This window comes from Indicator indicator, chromosome 7 (assembly GCF_027791375.1).
Source record: "Indicator indicator isolate 239-I01 chromosome 7, UM_Iind_1.1, whole genome shotgun sequence".
Lineage (NCBI taxonomy): Eukaryota > Metazoa > Chordata > Aves > Piciformes > Indicatoridae > Indicator > Indicator indicator.
The window spans coordinates 26,306,098-26,329,564 of record NC_072016.1 but is presented as its reverse complement, the minus strand read 5'-3'; the positions used below and the strand labels follow the sequence as shown (position 1 = coordinate 26,329,564).

General features: G+C 38.9%; 1 protein-coding gene across 2 annotated transcripts in view; it reads right to left on the bottom strand.

Annotated features, from left to right (window-relative positions):
* WAPL (WAPL cohesin release factor) overlaps window positions 1-23,467 on the bottom strand; it is a 72,848-nt gene that overhangs the window by 31,929 nt on the left and 17,452 nt on the right. For both annotated transcript variants that reach the window (XM_054382088.1, XM_054382089.1), the window contains exons 3-4: window positions 17,142-18,191; window positions 8,780-8,895 (exon numbers count right to left, since the gene is read on the bottom strand). In XM_054382088.1, the coding sequence (XP_054238063.1) occupies window positions 8,780-8,895; window positions 17,142-18,191 (1,166 nt within the window). The remainder of the gene's footprint in view (window positions 1-8,779; window positions 8,896-17,141; window positions 18,192-23,467) is intronic.

Sequence of the window (23,467 nt, the reverse complement as noted above, 5' to 3'; positions counted from 1 at the left end):
TTTACACAATGCACAGGGCTGTCAGTTTTGTAAGATCATCTCCAAATGGCACAAACTATAAATATGGGTCATATTTAACCTGCTATCTCTGAAAGCCTCAAAGCTGAAATTTTCGTGAGTTGGCACTCTGCACATACTAATGCAGCACAGCCTGGCATTCATAGACATAATAGCAGAAAATAAGAGCCACAGACATGAATCACGCTGAAAGCACCAGCAAAACAAGAAAGACAGCAGCTATTTGCAGGCAAGACTGCTTTCCAAAAGAAAATCCAAAAATATTTTTAACACATAGACTGATAAACGCATTATTTATATCCAAGTGGCACTCAGAAAGGTTGTATATCAGATGCTCACTAAAACTACAAGTTCCAAAACAACTCAATAAACCAAAATACACAATTATTTACTACTCAGCACTCCAAGCACTCTGTCCTGCATGTCTCCCTTTGGAAAGGAAAATGCTAACAAGTATGTTAGGCAGCAAAGAACTACTCATAGTGGACTGTTCCTTTTGCAAAGAAAAACAAACTACATTTCAAAACAGGAAGATGGGATATCAGCTGTGTCGGTGTGAGCTGAAATTCCCCCCCCCACCGACAATAACCAGGCTAGCTCAGTCTGGAAGCAAATGAAAAGCTGTATTTACAAGCAAAGTCTAAAATCTACAATGAAATGCAATGAATATGTACAAATATACAAAATTCACAACATTCACAAATATATACAATCAACAGAAAAGCACAATCGATCTCCCTTTGCTTCCCCCCAAGGGGACCCTCCCAAAGGGGCCTCCCTCTCCCAGGAGCTTCCCCCCCAGACCCCCCTGGACAGAGAAGCAGAGTTTAGTTAGAGCAGAAAGTTGTTAACTTAGCTGCCAAGGTCAGTGTGTTATCTTCAGCCAGAAGAGAAGAAGAAACAGCAGCCAGACAGCCCAGCAACTGCCCCCACTGCCGAACGCAGAATCTGCCGAATGCCTACTTTGTTTTGGGTAATAGTTCTTAAACATTTCTATCTATCCAATGGAAGTGTTTAGAACAATCGTTATTTTGCTTTCTTACACCCAATAGTGACTTATTTACATTCTTTCACTTTCTCTGTTTTGAACTTTGCAAGGAAAAATTAAAAAGACAGTTTCAAACCATCACATCAGCTCAGCACAGGCTATGCCATGTGTATCTATCAACAACAACAAGTAGTTAATTTTTATTCCAGATAAAACAGTAGCTTCCAAAAACAGTTAAAAACCTAAGCAAACCATGACCAAGTAATTTGGAAAATAAAAAAAATAAAAACAAACCAAAATGCACTTCAGTTCAGCACTGGGCAGATCATCTGCCAGAAGCACCAATCAGTAAATGAAAGGAATGTACAGCAGGAGCAGCACCATGCTGTCACAGGTTGTCAGATCTGGCCACCACTGTTTGTCAAACTGCCGATGAAACAGACTGCTGGCTTAGTGCTAAACTGATCCAAGCTTGAGACTGCACAGAATATTTTGATTGTCAAAATTCAGCTTGACTCCTCACCAATGTCAAAATAGCAAATGTCAACTAATAATTTTTCCTATTAAAAAACCACACAATTTTGACATCCTAAATTAGGATACAAATGGTAGCTCTATGTATATGATAGCTCAGTGTCTCAGTATCAGCCATTTAATACCATTGAAGAAATGCTTCCTAGTAACTATTCATCCATTTAGTATGATGAGCTCTTTTTCTAAAAGTTATGTGAGATAAAGCCAAGTAGTTCTTTTTGAAATTAGTTCTGACCAGCCTACACTAATCCTACCATTAAACATATGAAAAGGGCCATGACTGATACAGCAAAACTTCAGTATTATGCTTCCACTGCTGCCTTTTCAGGATTATTTACTTAAAACATGCTATGGAAAAATAATTAACCAAAGCCACTTAAGGACATGCACTTAAGATCATCTTTGCATACATTAAACCTTAAAAGAAAAAACAAAACCAAAAACAAAACACAAACCCAAAACCAGCTTAAAAATTTAATTTGGGGAAATGCAGAATAATTTGCAGGCAAGCAAAAAAAAGTTCCTTGCAGGATGTCTGATAAACATCTAATGTGAAGTACATTATAAGCTAAGTGGAAAACTACAGACCACAGCACAGCTGAGTTTCTTTCCCCTCCCATGCACATGTCATTGTCATATTAGTCCTAAGATTACTGAGTCAACCCAGGAGCTGCGTATGGTTTCCCACTTCTTCAATTTCAAAACTTTTTCAAGTACCAGATAGAAGTATTTTGTCTTGAACTTCATGTAAACTTAACACACAGCATTTGTGTCAAGCTGGTATTTATAGCTTCCTTCAGGGAACATGCAGCACCAATGCAAAAAGCTCACATCCACCTGTAAAAGATCTCATAGGTTATACCCTTAAACTTGTATTATAGCAAATCCTGTTAGGAACAACAGGATCACATGTAAGCTTTACTGTCAAGAACTGACAGTTTCTTACAGTGCCTAAAATTTATAACAGGAATATGGCAACTCCATGACAACAACCTACCCATGGAAAAAACCTGCCAGCAGCAAAAGAAAGATGCAGTTAAATAATGAACTGCTGACTAGTTGCAGATAAAACTGAAGTCATACAGAAGAAACCAAAAACCAAACAAACAAGAAAAAAAAAAAAAAAAGGGGTGGAGGGGAAACAAAAAACACCCCCAAACAACAAAACCAATCAGGCTTTTGTTTGTTTTGTTGGTTTCTTCTTTGGCTGGTTCAGTGCTTGACAACAGAAAATACTGCTCTTGACACAGCAGTAATTTAACACATCCATCCCATTGATCTGTCAAAAAGCCCCCACACTTCGAAATCTTGCACGCATATCTGTACCTTCTTGGGCACAAAATATAGCAGTTACTCATAAAACTTGAAAAGCAATAAATAGTTGGAAGGTTATGACTAGATCAAATTTTTCTCTTGGATACAGAGTTCAGAAGCACTTTGCTGGCTAAGTCATGTCTGAATTCAGCAATGATTTCATTCATGTATTCAACACTACTGTCATGACTAACTCTATTAATGTCACTTGATCAAAGTAATGCATGTAATCCTGCTAACACCAGCTGTGTTTAGTGCGCATTTCTTAGTTGCAATGTTGACTTAACCAGGTTAAGACAACTTAATCTCTCTTCTTCAGTTTCCTCAACTGAGTGGATACCAATTGTTTACCGTCTCCCAGTGAGAATGAGATTTATCTTAAATGTTTCCATTTAGTGGGCTTTGTTTTGTTTTTAATAAAACAACAGATCTGTTTCTCATTTTAGTTCAACATACAACTTTGGGAAACTAAAGGAGCAAAGGAACAGGAGTGAGCAGCTGGAAGAACTGAAGAGTGAAGGCAGCTTCAGCAAATAATTCTGTCAATTGTTTTTTTTTTTTTTTTTTTTTCAAGCAAAACCAGTCCTTACAGTACATTAGGATTTGGGACGTTTTTGTTGTTGTTTTCATTTCTTTTAATGCATAACTCAAGATCTCAGCCTTTCCTGACAAATGCATTCCATACCAGTGGAACAACTTTCACCAATGCCACTGCAAAAACATGGAAACAGCTTTGCACAGGAAATTCTGTGGTCCAGTACCTGAGTGGGTGGCCCAAAGGAAATACTATGATCATCAAGTTAGTGGTAAAGAGATTTTTTTTTTTTCCTGTATCTTGTTTTGTGCCACTCACTGTGTGCACTACAGGACTGAGGGAAAAAAAGCACACCAATGTAATGTTCTCTCTCCATTCACTGTGTACCTCTGAGGAAACATATACAGACATAGCGCAACAGACTGGCTTGCTAGAGCTAAGTCCTCAACAAGAAAGTTTAAAAACATTTCTGCAGACATATTAAGACAAGAGAACATAAAAAATATTTAAGCTAGCTAAAATTTGTTTATAAGCATTCAAGTCTCATTGCAAAAGTGTGTAGTTAAGTGAAATACACAAATTTTAATTGGTCACAAGTCATTAAGCAACGGATTAAGCATCCAAGTTATAGTTTGAACAACAGTCCAAGAATCACCAATGCAGAATGCCCATGTAGTGAATACTTTTCTTCCTCACGTTTCCAATCATATCCATTATGTTTCAATTTCTCAAGAAAATTTCAGTATTTTATAGATGCTGAGTTGCATAGAGTAGTAGTATGAAAGCTTTACAAAAGTCCTGGAGTAGCACTCATCTAATGTTTTGCAATTTCATGATATTTTTAAGAAAACACAACATGGACATTTCCTTTAGGTATATCCACTTGAAAGAGTCACTGCTTTTATAATAATACTCCCTTTGCCCCGCTTCATGATAAACAGCAAATCTTCCCATGTGCTCTAGTGGCATGAAAGAGCACCAACAGAAGGGAAATAGTCTTTCCCCTTCCCTGGCCCCTCCAGCTGAAAGGCTCCCCCTACTTCTTAATTATGATTTGCAACTCTATTTACATTCTTATCTTGGAATACTCAAAGATAAACAGTATTCATCTTGTCTAGGTTGGTTTCCTATGGTTGCAGTCAGAACTAGGATCAGCACAGAGTTACAGATCAGTCTTTATCATACATCTTGAGTTCAAGAGGTGAGTGCCATCCCAGAAAATTTTCAGTTCAGAGGATCTGGTGGCCCATAATGACACACTAGACAACAGAAACGCTGAACTGGCACCATAGGTCTGGCACAAAATACCAGGCAGTCATAAGCTTCTACAAATGCCCAATCAAAAGCTTACACTGGGGAATAGACTCACTCTATCTCACATTTCTAAGCTGTTAGGAGTTTTTCCCAGGTTCCTATTTGAAGACATACAGAGTTTACATAAAACCACTGGAAAGTGTTCCAGAGGATTCCTACAAATAATGATTCTCCTCATTCAGTGAACTCAAGCCCAAAGCTGTAGTGAGAGGGGCAAGAGAAAAAAAATCTCAGGAAAGAATTTTAATGGCCCCTACTTTCAAGCCTTTAGTTTGAGTAGATTTGGACCATAGCAACAAAAATATTTCTGCATACCTTACTGGTTTTTGCCTGATAATTGAGAAACACTTTCATCCTTAGAAGGGGAAATAAGCTCAGAAGGGACCAGCAGATAGACGTAACACAGCCCCACAGAGCTCCCAAACTTACATGCCAGAGCAGGAGTTACTGAACCAGTTGAATTAAAATTGCAAACAGCCACAAACAAACTTTTGCAGATGTTAGACATATATGCTTCACACCCATCATTTGCAAGTAATGCCCATATTTATGTACCACAAGCACACAGTGATGTTGCTATGGAACATAATACTCCCCCTGTAACTCATGCTTTGGATAAAGAGATTTAATTCACTTAAAAGCAGAGATCTGGCTGAGACCTGACATAGCTATCATAACACACAAGCTGCAGAAACCTTTTATGCTCATTATTATGTGATTTCAGAAAGCCTCCTTAGGTTAAAGGCAGTTTTTAGAAACACTGTCATTCACTAAGTAAATAATGTCTGTTACATTTATTATACACATGCTCAAAGTTTCAAGAGCTGGACTTCAACATTAGAGGACAGTGGTCAGGTTTCAAAAGCACAAACATGGGCAAGAGCCCTGCTGACTACAAACTGGAAATAACTTCAGCTTTCTGGATCTACTGAAGTGTAACAATACCACCTGTCGCTTCCTGAGTAAGGGAGCTGTTAACTTTGTAGCTCAGGGTGCTGCAAAGTGCCATACGGCTAACACCAGCTAGCAAACAATAATTAAGAGGAGATCTGCTACTTTCTACTAGGGAAAAAAAAACCAAACCAAACAAATGAAAACACAGAAGTGATGAGACAGTGCAGAATTCCAGATATTTTAAATTCTTTAAATTAATTTTTCTTTTAGATCTTATCATTATGGTTAATTATTTTCATTTACTTTTTCATTCCCAAAATGGAATTTCCTTTAAGATGCAGCTGAGATTAACAGTCTGTATCTATAGTTAAAGTAGATAATTAAAGTGTCTCTAATTACCATCAGAACAAGCTTTACAAGTTTTTTTAGTAACTCCACGTAACAGCCGTATGATTAGAGAACACCAATGTTGAAAATCTGAATTGCAATTAAAACAAGTTTTACTTCTAGGTCCATTACCTCACTACAGGGTCAAAATGGCTGTTTAGTTCTCACCTTTCCCCAACCGCATTAAGTTTACTCCCAAACGAGAATTTTCTAGAGTTAAAACTGTTTTCTCTCATTCAGAATGACAGTGCTGTTAGTTTTTTTCCAACTAATTTCATGATATACACATTCAAAATTAATTAAAAGTTCTCTTGTATTTAAAGTATAAAGATTAAATAAGAAACACAGAAAATGCAATTATAGAATAGTATTTGAAGCATATAAATAAACATTAAAAACAACAACAAAAAAATCAGTTACCACAACACCCACAGCTGTTTTATGCTGCTAAAAAACAAACACACACACAAAAAAACCCCAAACAGCAAAAAAAGTACAGTTAAATTTACATTCCCTGTATTTCTGATTCTCAGTCTGTTGTAACATATTCACTGATAGGAAGATGATTTTTAAAGCAATATTATTTAATCCACAGAAGCTGAGGAACTCACATCTTCAAGATATGCCATTTCAGTTCTGAAAACCCAAATAGAGACTTGGCAAGAAATGGTTTGAGAGCAGTCATGAGGAGGACCTGGGGATACCAGGTCAACATGAGCCAGCAATGTGCACTTGCAGCCCAGAAGGCAACTGTGTGCTGGGCTGCAGCAAAAGAAGTGTGACCAGCAGGACAGGGGAGGCGATTCAGCTCTTCTGCTTTGCTCTTTTGACACCCCACCTGGAGTACAGCATCCTGTTCTGGTGCCCCCACCATAAGAAGGACATGGAAGAAGGTCCAGAGGAGGGCCACAAAGATGATCAGAGGGCTGGAGAACCTCCCCTATGGGGCAGGCTGAGAGAGTTGGGGCTGTTCAGCCTGAAAGAAAGAAGTCTCTGGGGAGACCTTACAGTGGTTTGTCAACACCTGACCAGGCCTACAACAAAACCAGAAAGGGGCTTTTTACAAGGATTTGTAGTGATAGGATGAGAAGCAATGGTTTGACATTATAGAAGAGTAGATTTTTATTGGGTATTAGGAACAAGTTCTTTACCTCGAGGGTGGTAGAACATTGGAACAGGTTGCCCAGGGAGTTTGTGAATGCCCCCTCCCTGGAGGTGTTCAAGGCCAGGTTGGATGAAGCTTTCAGCAAGCTGGTCTAGTGGAAGGTGTCTCTGCCCCGTGGCAGTGGGGTTGGAACTAGATGATCTTTAAGGTCCATTCCAACATAAACCATTCTATTAATCTATGAAGTAAAGACCCTCCACATTTATCAATAGCTTGTCTTCAAACTCTGGAGACAAGAGCTACCCGTTCTGTCCAAAGTCACAACACAACAAGAAGCAATGCCTCTTTTAAAAAGGGCACTACAACTGACAGATGATATTGTCATGTGTCCTCCCAAACAAAAATATTCCCTTGCATGTTTTGAGAAATGAAATAAAATTTGTCCTCCCTACTCTAACTACAAATCCACATTTTTGAAGAGCTTATACATCAACTGCTTATACATCAACAAAGCTGAGGAGCTGATAAATCTCCTGCTTCTAGAAGACAGAAAAACCAAACCTTAAAAAAATTACTTCAAGTGAAACTATCATGTAACACAAGTAATTAGCTACCTTCAAGAAAAACTTCAGAGTGTGATTTAATTATTAGAATTCTTTAGGAAAAATAAGAAGGAACATAATTTTTTAAAATTCTTACAACTGTAAGACTGCTGAACACATTTTGAACACATGTAACAGGCTTTCTATTATTACATGCAACTGCCAGGTCTTGCAAAATTCATTGAACTCAAAGGGAAAGGAAAAAAATGGAGTGCATTAACCTCTCCAGTTCCCTCTTATTACACCAATTCTGGATTGCAATGACAGCGAGGCAGCTGCTCTCTTCACCAGACAAGAAGAACATGTTATGCAAAAATTCCTTAAGCATTAGAAATGGGTATCCTGGACAATCAAGTCATAAAAACTCCATTTAATGGAGATTACATGGATCCCATGATTGCAAACTTTCACCTAACAGCTAAACACAAATTCCCCTGCATGCACGTATTTAAAACCCACAAAAAACTGAGTAGCTTATAATAACCACATCTACCACCAACAATATTAATAAGCTCCATTCACAGTATGAAAGGGCAAATTCATACTGAAAGCTACATCCTTTGGGTGTATGGAGGTGGGACTGGGGTTACTTTTCTTTTTTTAACTAAAACAAAACCTTATTTTTCCACATGATATAAAGGCACTTGTCCTTACAAAGGCAGGCCATACCAACCACTGAAGCTTACAGAAAGGTTCAGTCCTGTAATATAATACATATTACTTGGGAGAGCAAAGAAAGATAAAACCCAAACCACCAAATAGCTAGCACCCACCCCACCTCACAACCCTACAGAAAGCATTTAATGGTGTTTTGATAGTCATCTAGAAGAGAATGCATCTATGATGTGTGTTTCCATTGTGCAGTACCAGCCTTGCATCTGAAAAGCAAAATTCCCAGTAATCAATTAAAAAATGCTGCACTTCAAAGTTTTACTTTTCTAGATATAGTCTTAGAAGTCAACAAATTACCTCAAGTGCAGATACAAACTTGGATAAAAGTCCCATTAACTCAATATAGGAAGAAACATCAGTACTGAAAAGTTAATTAATTAAAATCAGAACTTTGTCTTGGTCTCAGTATTACTCACCCGCTTTGGCCCACTAAAAATCTTCCTGGTGTTCTCCTTAGTTTTATCACCTTGTTTATTTGTGGATTTCTTATTGCCTTCAGGCACAACAGATGCATCCTCAGAAAATTCCAGATCTGTAAAAGGTAAATATAGACATGGAACAACCACACTGAAAGCTACTGACCTGCTAGAGCATTTCTTGCATACATGTGAAAATGTTAGATAGCTTCTGAAATTACAGAATAAACAAAGAACATTAATCAAAAAATCAGCTTTAAAGTCAAAGGTAGTTCTGGGTGGGGTTTATGTTTAGTGACTGGACTGCCCCAATACACAGAAGGTACAGGGTACACTGTCAATCATTACAGCACCTCTTGCCCACTGTGCAAGCATCAAGTTATTTCCTACTTCATATCCTTGTGAATCCCAGATTACTTACAGCTTACTGCTACAGTTCTGAGCAGTGGCAGAACTGAACAGTAGATGCGGTTCTTCAAAAGCATGAGGTTAAGAGATTTCGAAGAATACTTGCCACTACAATTACAGAAATGAAGAATTGATCCTACTTCACTTCTCATGAAGGCAGCCTGTTCATAATTGCTTATTCTGATAAACAACATTAAAAAAGATGAATACTGTCATGAGCTCAAAAAGGAGTAATTTAGAAGGAACTTCAGAAATTGCCTCTCAATGTATTCAATACTGGTATTTACCAGTAGTCCTAGTACTCAGTTTGTGCCTATAAATCTGCAATTGTCTGATCTAATTAAATTCTTGTTGCTTTACAGGAAAAAACAAACCAAAACAAAACCAAACCAAAAAAGCCCAAACCCCTCTTTTATTTTATTTGAAGCATTATCCCTTGGAGACCAGATTATATTCTTCAAGTTGGCACAAGCCAGAAATTACCATACACTTCAAGATGGAAATGAAGAGAGGCACAGAAAAGCACTGTTTCATCTGATAAGCAGTTTAGAAAACTGATCTACTCCAAAGAAGCTGCTGCTACTTGAAAAGCATGCTTCAAAAACACAGTCAGGTGGTATTGGTTACTGTAATCCCAAGTGCATTCACATCTAGTAAATGGGGCACGCCAAGCACCTAGGTAAGGAGGCAATCAAAAGCAAATCAGGCAAGCAAATTTCTAACAGCGTTTGGAAGAACACAAAATTTAACTAGACTGGAGAAGCGTTCTTAAAACAAGGCTCTCACGTTTCTTATGTTGCAGTAAATTTCAACAGGCTTGGCAGTATCAGAGCAGGCAGGATGCCCATTGCAAGATGCCTACCAGAACCAGCCCACTGTGTTCCAGCCCATTGGTTTTCAGTTCAGTTGTATAACGTCAGCACAAGAGCTTAAGAACACAACATGACCAATCTCTTTGAAAATAAATGACTTCAAAAGATGTTTTGATAAAATTAGTCTAACAGAGAAGAAATATTCTAGACTATTCTCACTAAATTAAAAAAAAAAAAAAAAAAAAAAAGGCAAAACTACTTCCAAATCTATATAAAAGTCAATTTAGTCATTTGCTGGAACTTGCTAATTAAAGGAGTCAAATCAAAATTGCTTTGATATGCATCCCTACAGATCCAAAATTACTTTTGAAGGACACCAGACCCCAAATGCAATTCCCAAAAAAAGTCAAACCAACAGAACTGGATCCTATACTCAGCTCTGGTTAGGCCACACCTTGAGTACTGTGTCCAGTTCCGGGCTCCTCAATTTAAGGATATTGAGACATTTGAACGTGTCCAGAGAAGGGCAAGGAGGCTGGTGAGAGGTCTTGCACACAAGCCCTATGAGGAGAGGCTGAAGGATCTGGATTTGTTTAGCCTGGAGAAGAGGAGGCTCAGGGGAGACCTTATTGCTCTCTACAACTATCTGAAATGAGATTGTAGACAGGTGGGGGTTGGTCTCTTCTCTCAGGCAACCAGCACCAGAACAAGAGGACACAGTCTCAAGCTGCGCCAGGGGAAGTTTAGGCTGGAGGTGAGGAGAAAGTTCTTCACAGAAAGAGTGATCTGCCATTGGAATGTGCTGCCCAGGGAGGTAGTGGAGTCACTGTCCCTGGAGGTGTTCAAAAAAGGATTGGATGTGGCACTTGAAGCCATGGTTTAGTTAGTCATGAGGTGCTGGGTGATAGGTTGGACTCGATCTCTGAGGTCTTTTCCAACCTTGTTGATTCTATGATTCTATATAATCCTGAACTATCCCATTTAATTTAAGCAGTTTTAAATTCAAATAAACTTCTTGATAAAAATGTTAAAACTTCTACTTGTAATACTTTCATTATTAGTTTTGTAAGATTATCTGGAATGCCTGTATTCGAGCAATGCTCTTTAAGGCCTTCTATGTATCCTAAAAGCACTCTGCTTAAAAAAAAAACAACAAATCTCTTACCACATTTTCAAATCTAAACTAAATAGAGTGTGGGGGAGAAGCTTTGTGTTAACACTACCTGAAACAGGCAAAATAAACAAGAAGTTTGATAAGCAGTGACACTAATGAAGTTTGTTTTCCACTACCTCTCTTGTAGGGATATGTCCCCCCTCTCACAGAAAAGATGAGTATATTGACTGGTTAAAAGTAGACCTTTTCTTCTCTTTCCAACCATTTTCAAGGCATTCATAATTCTTGAGATAATTTGCCTGTCTTGACTAAAATTGGAAAGATGTTCAAAGACCAACCAAAAGGCAACACCACAGTAAATTTACTAGTAGGGGGGAGGGGAAATCAACCCAGTTTTGTTTTAGTGCCCAAGGGCATTTTTGCAGAAGATTCTGAAGTCGAAACAGGACTCTGCCTCTGAAGACTTTGATGTACTCTTAAATGGATAACCAGTATTTACCCAACTAAGGTGATCTAATTTTTGAGGAGATGGAAAGCAACAAAAAAATCAGGCAAGTTCACTCATCAGAAATTAACTGAGTGCCAGATGCTAAGATATAAAAAGCTATGTTATTATCCAAAGACTACAGGAATCTCGTTTTGATCACTGAAAGCAAAATGAACGCACAACACAAAGGTTAGGTTGTATATCAGAACTGATTTACAAGGCAAAAGGCTAAGCTGCAATACTTACACTGCAATAACAGGATAACTGATACTGTAATTTAAATCAAGAATACTGTAGTTCACCGTTGCTACATTGCTCATGAGAGGAGATTTATCAAATAAAAATGAGCATGTTAGAGAGGACAGAACTTCATACCTTTCTTTAGCAAAAGGGTTCAGTGCAACTGCTGCATCCTGTTATGTCAATCTACATAACAATATGGAAAGGTTTAATTTCAGTCAGCACTTTTTTTTTCATTTCTATCACTTTCTATAATTTTATTGTCATTAGCCAATATATGAAGTGGTAAAGCAAGCATATCGTAGTGGTAGCTGTCCTAGGGAACAGATGGGAAATAAAGCACTCAGACTGCAAGTTCAGAAGAAAAATATATCTGAAATCTTTAGAAAAAGACAGAAACAAAATGACAGCACACTTATTTCCAGCAGTGTAACACTGTCACAGAGTTAAAGAACGGAAGGGGTTGGAAGAGACCTCTGGACATCATCTGGTTAAACCCTGCAAAAGCAGGTTCACCTAAACCAGGTTTGCACAGGACTGTGTCCAGGCAGGTATTTAGTATCTCAAGAGAAGGAGATGCCATAATCTCTTTAGGCAGCCTGTTTCAAGTGCTCTGTTATTGTCCAAAAGTGGAGCCTGAAGTAAATTTTGGTTAAGCCTTACTCCTCTTTGTCATTAGTTCAGGTTCCTCCTGGAAACAACTCCCCATTGATTAACACAAAGTAATTAAGGCGTTTTCCTCCAGAATTAAAAGCTTCTCTTTACAAGAGTAATCCTGTATTCTGGCTACCAAATGATACAGGGACTGTTTCAGATCTAGTGAACTCATCAGTACTTTTAGACCCCTGCATCCTAGCAGGCATAATCAGGCATAGCATGGCCAGCAGGAGCAGGGAGGTCATTGTACCCCTGTACACAGCACTGGTTAGGCCACACCTCCAGTACTGTGTCCAGTTCTGGGCCCCTCAGTTTAGGAAAGATGTTGAATTGCTCGAGCATGTCCAGAGAAGGGCAACGAGGCTGGTGAGAGGCCTTGAGCACAAGCCCTATGAGGAGATGCTGAGGGAGCTGGGACTGTTTAGCCTGGAGAAGAGGAGGCTCAGGGGTGACCTCATTGCTGTCTACAACTACCTGAAGGGAGGTTGTAGCCAGGAGGGGGTTGGTCTCTTCTCCCAGGCAACCAGCACCAGAACAAGAGGACATAGTCTCAAGCTGTGCCAGGGGAGGTTTACGCTGGAGGTGAGGAGAAAGTTCTTCACAGAGAGAGTGGTTGGCCATTGGAATGGGCTGCCCAGGGAGGTGGTAAAGTCACCATCCCTGGAGGTGTTCAAGAGGGGATTGGATGTGGCACTTGGTGCCATGGTTTAGATAGTCATGAGGTGTAGGATGACAGGTTGGACTCGAGGATCCTTGAGGTCTTTTCCAACCTTCTTGATTCTACGATTCAATAGCCAGGAGGCTTGCAAGTGAAAGGGACTTTTGCTTCACTGGGATGGTACATCAACTAATAAAAGAGAACTTTAGACTGCAGTGGCAAAAAAACCCCAACAAAACAAACAAACAAAAAAAAAATCCCCTTTGACAACTTTAAGTAAAACTCCAAGTTTCACCAAAAATATCAAGCTCAAAATATTATGTGCCTTCATTAGGAAAAAGTCTCTGAACATCCAGGAATTTAAAATCTGAATCATCTCGTGGTTTAAGCTTTTGGATTTTTGTCTGGCTTTTGCTTGAGTTTTTTGGTTGTTTTTAAAACATTTCAGCAGGCAAACCTACTATAAAAGTGAACAGAAAAGACATTTCAGTGAAAGACAGTTCAACTAAAATTGAATTTATCTACTTTATATTCTTGCCTGCACTAATAATATTGTCCTTTAGAAAAACATTTAAAAGTGTATTATTAAAATTATTTTCCCTCAACTGTGAATTACCAGACTGGAAGGGATAGTTTATTTGCCGTTCAGTTTGAAAATCTCTGCACAACATTTTATATTAAATAAAACAAAATATTCTAAAATATGTTCCATGGAAATAGGCCTAGATTGCAGTAAGTAACCAAATCACTATTATGGCAAAAACAGAATGTATCAAATCTCTTCAAAAAAACTGACTGTGCCAAAAAAAACTACTTATGAATAAACATCAAAAACTGTCTGCAGTTTCCAGGACTGGAATTCAGAGAGGCACTCTGGCAGCTCACCCATCAATCTGAAACTGGAATGCTGGATTTTTATCTGTGGATTGATTCATTAGCACAAGAAAGAACAGCACACAAACAACTCAGGTACTGTTAGTACCTCTCACTACTGTTTGTAACTTCAGAGAAAAGTTTTTTGTGCAAGATGTTCTGAAAGCTTCTTCTGAGGCTTGGATTCATAATTGGTATTTTCCATAGGTGCAGAAGTCACTTTTTTTTTTTCAGTATGTAAAGACAGCACCTCACAGCAATGTCACATTTCTACTGAAACCTCAGGCAGAGATCTAAAAGTACTGCATAAATTCTCAGACTCAGCATAACTATATTTAAAGACTTTAATGGGGCTAGCTTGAGTAATCATGATGCTCAGCATTTTTCCAAGCTATGAGAGAAAACAGCATGAAGTGTATCAGGGAATCCTACAGACTTTAGGACATCAGACTCCCTATTTTTATAATCTGTACTATAGAATTGACCTAAACAACATGGTGCAACTTAGGGAATTAACTTCATGTCACCCAATTTTCAGAGGAAAGAATACAAGTTACCTGGCTACAGTAGCACAAAACAGGAATCAAACACACAAAGGAGATGCAAAACAAAGGGGAAGCATCTCTCAGTAAAGGCACTGAGAGGTAACATTTATCTGAGAAGTGGAGAAGTGTATTAAGAAACCAACAGAACATGCATTTACATCAAACCTCTTAGGAAAATATTTCAGATAAATCATCTGTGATACCTCAGGGTACAATGGCTTCCTTGCTGAATGTAGTGCTATGTGCAAACTGTAGATATTTTGAGACTCCAGAGGACAGTAGCTGAAAGAACTATTTGATGGGTCAGCATCTCAGCTGCATTAACCGTCTAAGCAATTTTTTTCTTTGGCATAAGCAGCTGAACAAAGACTCGTCAGAGAAAGGGACTGAGGTGGAGTATTTCATAAGCAGGCCCTGTAAGTTAAACCCATTTCCCAAAGAGGCTGGAATGCGAGTACCTCACTATAATTAAGTTTTTATAAAACAAAGCAAAGGGTTGAAATATATTCTTCTCATGTATTATCAGCATCAATTTGACCCTTTTAGCATTTACAAAAAAACTTTGCAGTTACATTTACCTTTGATTAAAAGGCTTACAGAAAAATCTGGGTTTAGGGATCATTATCATTAGAACAGAGAAATAAACTTTTTCATACTAAATTTTATTTCTGGGTTGTATTAGCAGCAGTAATTTGTAGGAAAAAACAGCTTCTCCAACACTGCAAGGCTAGACATAAGTCCTCCCCTCTCTGCATTGCAACAAAATTATAGAATCATTAAGACTGGAAAAGATCTTTAAGATCATCAAGTCCAAATGTAACCCAACTACCATGACCACTAAACTATATCCAGAAGTGCCGCATCTACACACTTTCTGAGTATCTCCAGGGATGTTAACTCCACCACCTCCTTAGGCAGCCTGTTCCAATGCCTCTCCACTCTCTCAGTAAAGTCGTTTTTCCTTATGTCCAATCTAAGCCTTCCCTGGCACAACTTGAGCCTGTTTCCTCTTGTCCTATTGCTAGTTACTTGGGAGAGGAGACCAACACCAGCCTCAATACAACCTCGTTATTGTAGAGAGCAGTAAGATGTCCCCTCACAGCCTTCTCTTCTCCACACTAGCTGCCTAGCTGCTTCAGCCACTCCTTGTACAACATGCCTTCCAAACCCCTCACCAGCCTTGTTGCTCCTCTCTGGCCAACCTTCAGGATTTCAATGTCTTTCCTATTCTGTAGTGCCCAGAATTGAATACAGCACTCAAGCTGTAGCTTCACCAGGGCCGAACACAGGGGCACAATCGCTTCCCTACTCCTGCTGGACACACTGGTTTTGATACAGGCCAGGATGTCACTGGCCTTCTTGGCCACCTGGGCACACTGCTGGCTCACGTTCAGCCATCTGTCGACCAGCGCCCCCAGATCCTTTTCCACCAGGCTCCTTTCCAGTCATTCTTCCTGTAGTGTTGCTTGGGGTTGTGATGACCAAAGCACTTGGTCTTGTTAAACCTCACTCTACTGACCTCAGCCCACTGATTTAACCTCTCTACAGTGCCTTCCTACCCTGGAGGAAATCAACACGCATCTTGCCAAAGTCTTAAAAATGTAACAGTTTCAGTGAATGTATAAAAACTTCCCAAGCTTCATGCTCCAAAATGGAGGATCAAGAAGTTCCCTGGATCAGTGGCAGCATTTCAAAACACCTATTCCAACATGCAAGATTCTTGGGCATTAAACTGTTTCAAAAAGAAAACTAAACCTTTCACAAAAGTTATTCCTTTTCTTCTTCACCAACACACCTCCACCTTAATCAAAGTCATTACACAAGACCCAAATGATCACCAAGCAACTCTTGTTTTTCAAAGGCACTCAAACACCAGGACTTCCTCAGCAGATTCTGCATGATGAGTTCTACTCATGTACATGTCTGTGTACACACGCATGTACCACCTATCTGAAAATGGAAGCAAAGCCACAAATACACCGATATGCAGAGAAAGACCCAAAGCCAGTCATTTGACTGGCACTCCATGAGTCCCCAGAGTCTCTCCCTCGAGCTGTGCACCCTCATATAAGATGGAACTTGAGAAAGGTCTGAACTGTCTACAAATACAATCAAAAATGGAAAGAAAACTCAACCAAAAAAACAATCCCACATACCCAACACTGGAAAAAAAAAAAAAAAAAAAAAAAAGAGAAGTGTTTCACCTCTCTAAGAGCTGCTTAAATTTTTGCACTCTGCTTTGTAATTCTGGGTTGATGTGGAGCTTCTGCAGAAAGATATCTGCCTTCCAGGCATAGGTACTTTATGTTCAATTCACCAAAAGGCAAGAATCCTCTGTTCAAAACAAAAAAAAACCCTCTATCTCTGGCATGAGATCAAGATGTATAAAGCATACTTCAAGATAGCTATGAAACTCCAGACAGGACCACAGCAGAAATAAGAAAATTTAACTTTTAGATTTCCAAATCAGTACTACTGGCTCAAACTTGTAGGCATACTGACAAAAAAAGAATAAACACTGTCATTCAGTTGACCTTTAAGCATGTACTCCAGAAGAGTTCTGCTTACCTGCATTAGTAGTGAGTTGGCTATCCTGGGCACAGTTTTCATTGCTGTCAGAGGTTGACTGTAGCGAAGATGGTGGTGTAGTTCTACTTCGTTTTTTGTTAGCTTTCCTTTCCGCTACCTGCCACTCTTCATCTTCATCCTCACTTTCACTCAAGTCATCAAACCCAAAGTACTTGATTTTGTAATTAGAACTCCCAGAACTTCTAGAGGCGCCTTCATCTCCCCCTCCCTCATCTTGATCATCAAACCCAAAAAACTCTAATTTGACATCCTTTTTGGATTTGGTATTGCTTGGTCGAAACCTGGTTGTAGTTTTTGTAGTAGCAAGGTCTGCTTTTTTTCTTAAGCGTCCAGCTTCTCCCAAGTCTGTGGGGGCTGCTGTGGTAAACTCATCAATTCGTTCCATGGTATCTTGTATAGTAACATTACAAACTGACAAGCAAGATGGATGTAGAACAGTGTAGTCTCTAGTCCGTCCAACCGTCCCTCTAAAACTGGTCCCACTACTTAAAGAAACTTTTCTTGCTGGGTTCAGACCATCATTATTTGACTCGTTGTTTGCTTTGGATAAAGACTGACTAGTGCCATCCATTAGTTTGTCAAAATTTGTTGCCCCATGTGGTTTTGCTTTGTTGGATCTACAGTATGTCCTACAGTTGCTTGGCCTAGGAATAGTTTGCACAAGTTCTTCACTAATGGCTTCCTTTGAATTTTCAGCATCTTCTTTTTCACACTCCTCATCCTTGCTCTTCATCTCTGAGAGATGTTCATTGTCAAAATCTAATATATATTCTCCAGTTCTGGTGTCTTCAGTTTCATCCTCCCATTCATACAAGTGAGTTCTTAGTGGCCCCTTCATCTGAGAGATTTCTGATGGAGAGTCTGCTGGTTTTCCGATGTGGGAGTCCCAAGAATCAGGCAAGTCCTTGGCTTCAATGTTGTATCCAGAAGTATCTGTAGTTTCAGCATTGGTTTTGTTACTGTCTTCAGCATTCTCATAGATGAAATGACTGTTCTTCTCATTACTCTCATTCAAATTCTGTATTTTATCTAAAACAAAACCAAAAAATACCCAAGATTAATGATGCTGTTTAGTAATAAATTTAAGTAAAATAAAATCATCTTTGGAAAAAAACTTTTAAAAGTCACCAGACAACAGCAAATAGTCAATATCCAATGACCAAAAAAAACAAAACACCAAAACAACACATTAGAGAGGTCCTTCCCCTTCCTGCTTGTACTTCTTCAGCCTTTTAGGTTAACATTTTTGATATAATAAAATCTTCTCACTCTTTCTAGCAAAAATATAAACTAATTTGAAATAAGCGACACTTGGAAAACACATGCATCATGAAAACAACAGTAGTAAATCTCAGGTACAACCACTTATTTATCTACAGAAAAAAAAGATAGTCTGCAAAAGTTGACATTTCACACACCAGTGACCTTAAGGGAACAATTAAAGATACAAGTGATTATAAAGCATTTTCTAGCTATAGACAAAAAAGACAAAGCATACTTCCTGTATGCAAGTTATAAGTGTTGTGGATTTTCCTTCCATAAACATACCTCCCCAAAATTCTTGTTTACATCAAACTATTGCAGCTATACTACCTGTTCAAATTTATGTTTTACAACACAGATTATAGTGTCTGATTTGCTTCAAACGCCCTACTTAAAGTAATTTTTGCTTCTGCATAAAGCTAGAAAAGAACGGGTAATACAATCAGAAATACAAAACACGTATGAAACAGTGAACTAGCTATGTTTGCATTTATTTATTTTTAATACTGTAAGATGCATTATAATAGCCTCCTGTGCCAGGAAAGGGGATGCATGGGCAGGTTACTGCTGCTCCGTCTGGTCTTCCAGAAGGTCTCCTCCTGAACCTTCCAGAAGGTCTCCTCCTGAACCTTCCAGAAGGTCTCCTCCTGAACCTTCCAGAAGGTCTCCTCCTGGTCTAAGAACTAGGTAGTACTGAGGCATCATTACAGAAAGTTAAAAATCAGCATGGGCCACAGAACCTACCCATGAAGTTAAGCAAATCTGCTGAATAATCATCCTAGAATTTAGTGCTTAACACAGTTAAGTGTAAAGCTACTAAAACCAGCAAAAGTAATCTACTAACATATCTGTACTAAAAACGTTACAGTTTGTTATGAATGTTTTCATCAGTTTTGATCAATCTACCCTCAAGAGAATGGCACACAACTGCAGCAACTGTTATTTTATTTTGCTGCTCCAAAATATTTGGACTTACTGAAGGAATACAGAAAATACAATTACAATTCTTGTTACAATTTTAAATTATATCACTTCTGAAGTGCAGATTTTTTACAAAGAATTTCTACAGATTTGAGGAAGAACAGCTCCCAGAAGTTACTCTTACACTTCTCCAATCCATGGCCACACCTGCCTCTTATGCTGGTAAAAAGACCAAATTCTACTGTAAGAAATCGGTTTTTGTAAGCTTTGTTTCCAGCTGACCAGGAAATGCACATGATAATAACGCCAGGAACATCAGCATGAAATATTCCACCTGTTGCCCTCTAAAATGCTAAAGATACCATTCCCTATGGTCTCGCTAAATACCAACAACTCCTCAGTAGGTTCGGTACCAGAGTTTCATGAAGATTGCATCTGCGTCTGCCATACTCTGTTGCTGCACCTCACACACACAAAGATACCCAGAAATACAGATGTGATATTTCTCAGAAACAAAATGAGCAGAAATTTCTTTGAATTTTCTCAGACAGTGAAACTAAACACAGGAACTGAGATGTCTACTGTTACTATCAACACTCACTGCTGCACAGGGCAGGACAAGCAAGACATGAAGTCTGGAATGCAGAAGACTAACACACACAAGGGTAGCACACGATGAGATAAACTGGAAAAACAGAAGCAACCCAGACAGGACAAGTTATAAAAAAACAAACAAACAAACAAACAACCCAAAACGCTAGAAGAGATCCTCACAAGGCACAGGTACAGAACATTACAGTAGAGACTCCACTGGCAGAAAGCAACCCCTGAGGTCCAAGTTTATTAGACAGCAAATGCTTCCTAAACTCATCAGCAAAGGGAAAGCTTTAGCATCCTTCAGCACTAGTCCTCACTGCATTAAGCTTCATCAGATACCATTTACCCAAATGGCACAGAAGTTTCATAGCACTGACCAAGAGGTTTCAACTTTCCTGGTAAGGAAAATGAGTGCCACAAAATCCAGGGATTTTGTTCAGCGGATGGAGAGAGGCGATTCTGCCACTTTGCTCTGGTTAAGATCTCAAGAGGAGTACTGCATCCAGCTCTGAGCTCTCAACACAGGAAGGATGTGCACCTGACAGAGCGGGTCCAGAGAAGGGCCACAATGATCAGGGGAGAAAGAACATGTCTGCTATCAGGACAGGCTGATGGAGCTGGGGAGACCTAACAGCAGCCTTCCACCAATACTTAAAAGGGGCCTACAAGAAGGTCAGAGAGAGACTGTTTAAAAAGGCCTGTAGCGGTAGCACAAGGCAATGGATTTAAATTAGAGAAGAGTACATTTAGATTGGACGTTAGGAACAAGTTCTTCACTATGAGGGTGGTGGAACACAGTAACAGGTTGCCCAGGGAGGTGGTTGAAGACCCATCCCTGGAAATATTCAAGGCCATGCTCAATGAGGCTCTGAGCAACCTGATCTAGTGGAGGATGTTCCTGCTGACTGCAGGGCGTTGGACTAGATGACCTTCAAAGGTCCCTTCCAATCCAAACCCTTCTATGATTTTCAAATTAAAACAGCATCATCCAAACGTTATCCTTTCACAAATGGTTCTTAAAGGAACTTTTAAGGTGCAAGCAGAAAAATTCTAGTTAAAGGAATCACTACCATGGAAAGTTTTGCAGGAAATTGGTTTAATCCTAGCTGAGATCCCTCTGGGAGACAGGACAACTGTATCTAAGATTTCTGGGAGCCCAGCTGACGTCTGTCATAGAAGTTTACATACTGAGCTACAATTAAAAAAAGTTCCTCATAGCATGTATGAAATGCAAAACTCAACTCCCCAAAGAGTTCTAGCCATCTCAGTGATTGAATCTTTTAAAATCTTTCTTAATATTTCTATGTTATACAAGATATCTTGTTATACCCATTCTGATCTCATGCTTGTGATAATCTAAGAGGCCAAACCAAAATGAATCTTTCTGTAATCAGTGAGTTTGACAGTACACAATATGTTCCCTTTTCCCCCCCCATATATTTAATATTACTGCACAACTGAAGACTACCATAATACTTAGGCATGAAAGCCAGCAAATTAAATTTTTTCAGACTGTCTTGCAACAATACAGTATTTTGCAAACTCACCACTTACTGCTCCATATCAGAGTACAGATCTACTGGAATTACTGAAGTCTAAGTAACATTTAAAGTACCTGCATTTCAAATGTGCCTGTCTTGGCTTACAGAACAATACTTTACTGAATTGTTAGGAAGAAGTTTCAGTATGTCTATCTAAAAAAGGAATGGTCATCCCTTCCTAAGGAAGTTTAGGATTTTAAGGAGTTGCATTTCATACCAAGACCAAATTAAATCTCATCTTCTTAGGGAAGGACTAAAATACATGTGTGTGTATTTATGTTAAAACCCAAGAGTCAAATAATTCAGGAATCTGTTTTGAGATTAAAACTGTGGACGTTTAGTTTTACGTTGTCTTAACTAGAATCATTATCTCAGCTATGCTCTGTACTTTCAAGTAAAAATGATCAACACATCAAGCCTGGAAAACAGACTGAAGAACCCAAAAACACATTTTGCTCACACACAGCAGGAGCACGTACAGTAGCATTGAAGAAATTACCAAGGAATCTGTCACCAAAGAAACTATTATGAAAAAGTTTGGGCTTAGGGGTTTGTTCGGGGCTTTTTTGGTGTTTTTTTTAAACTGTTACTAGCACGTCACAAAAATCGTACCTACTCTGTAATATATACTTTCACATGTTCTCTTAGAAGTCCAGATTTTAAGACACAAAACCCAAAGACATTCAAGGAGTGCATATTTATGTCTTTCACTGAAGAACACTTTATCTAAAACATACACTCTGAATTCCTGTCCATTCTTCAGTTCTGGTACAGCCTTTGGTAGTTAAAACCACTTTATTTGTTCAGTCCCTTTCCAGGAAGTCCCTCTGTCAGTAACCAAAAGTTACAGCCATCACTGACAATGTCTTTGAAAGAAAGATGCTCTTTTAAAAAGGTTTTTCTAAAATGCAGTAGCTATTTCACCAAGTAATAATAAATCCAAACAAATATTTTCATTAAGAGTGGATTTTAGTTGATTTTCATGATGTTGTTACATACACTGAAAAATGAGCCCACAAATTGTTCTAGAATTTTAGAATGTTCTAAAATTACCCTAATATTTGTAGGGCTTTGAAGAAGCAACAAAGTCATCTGTGTCCTATTGAGGTAACAACTTCCTATCTTACTGCAGCAGCCTCCTTTGGACAAACGGAAGCATCAGCTGAGAGATGCATCATGACAAGAACAATCCTTCACATCTGTTTTCTCCACTTCAATTTTTCTGTACTTCCTGCACTGAGGCGTTTACATTTTTTATTTCCCAAAGTGGCTCCTCATCTCCAATTTCACACTTAGCTCAGTTTCCTCAGTTTTGTTTTTGAAACTGTTGGGAGCAGGCAGGTTGGCTATCTCCAGTAACTCTTTCTCCACCAACTCTAAGAGAACCACCAAACCACACAGGTACTTCAAGGCCTGCATATTAGGTAAATTTGATCAGACTGGGTTAAGGCAATAACATCATACATGTGATGGTTTGAAACTGTCTTTTTAATTTTTCCTTGCAAAGTTCAGAACAGAGAAAGTGAAAGAATGTAAATAAGTCACTATTGGGTGTAAGAAAGCAAAATAACGATTGTTCTAAACACTTCCATTGGATAGATAGAAATGTTTAAGAACTATTACCCAAAACAAAGTAGGCATTCTGCACATTCTGCGTTCGGCAGTGGGGGCAGTTGCTGGGCTGTCTGGTTGCTGTTTCTTCTTCTCTTCTGGCTGAAGATAACACACTGACCTTGGCAGCTAAGTTAACAACTTTCTGCTCTAACTAAACTCTGCTTCTCTGTCCAGGGGGTTCTGGGGGGGAAGCTCCTGGGAGAGGGAGGCCCCTTTGGGAGGGTCTCCTTGGGGGGAAGCAAAGGGAGATCGGTTGTGCTTTTCTGTTGATTGTATATATATGTAAATGTTGTGAATTTTGTATATTTGTACATATTCATTGCATTTCATCTGCTTGTAAATACAGCTTTTCATTTCCTTCCAGACTGG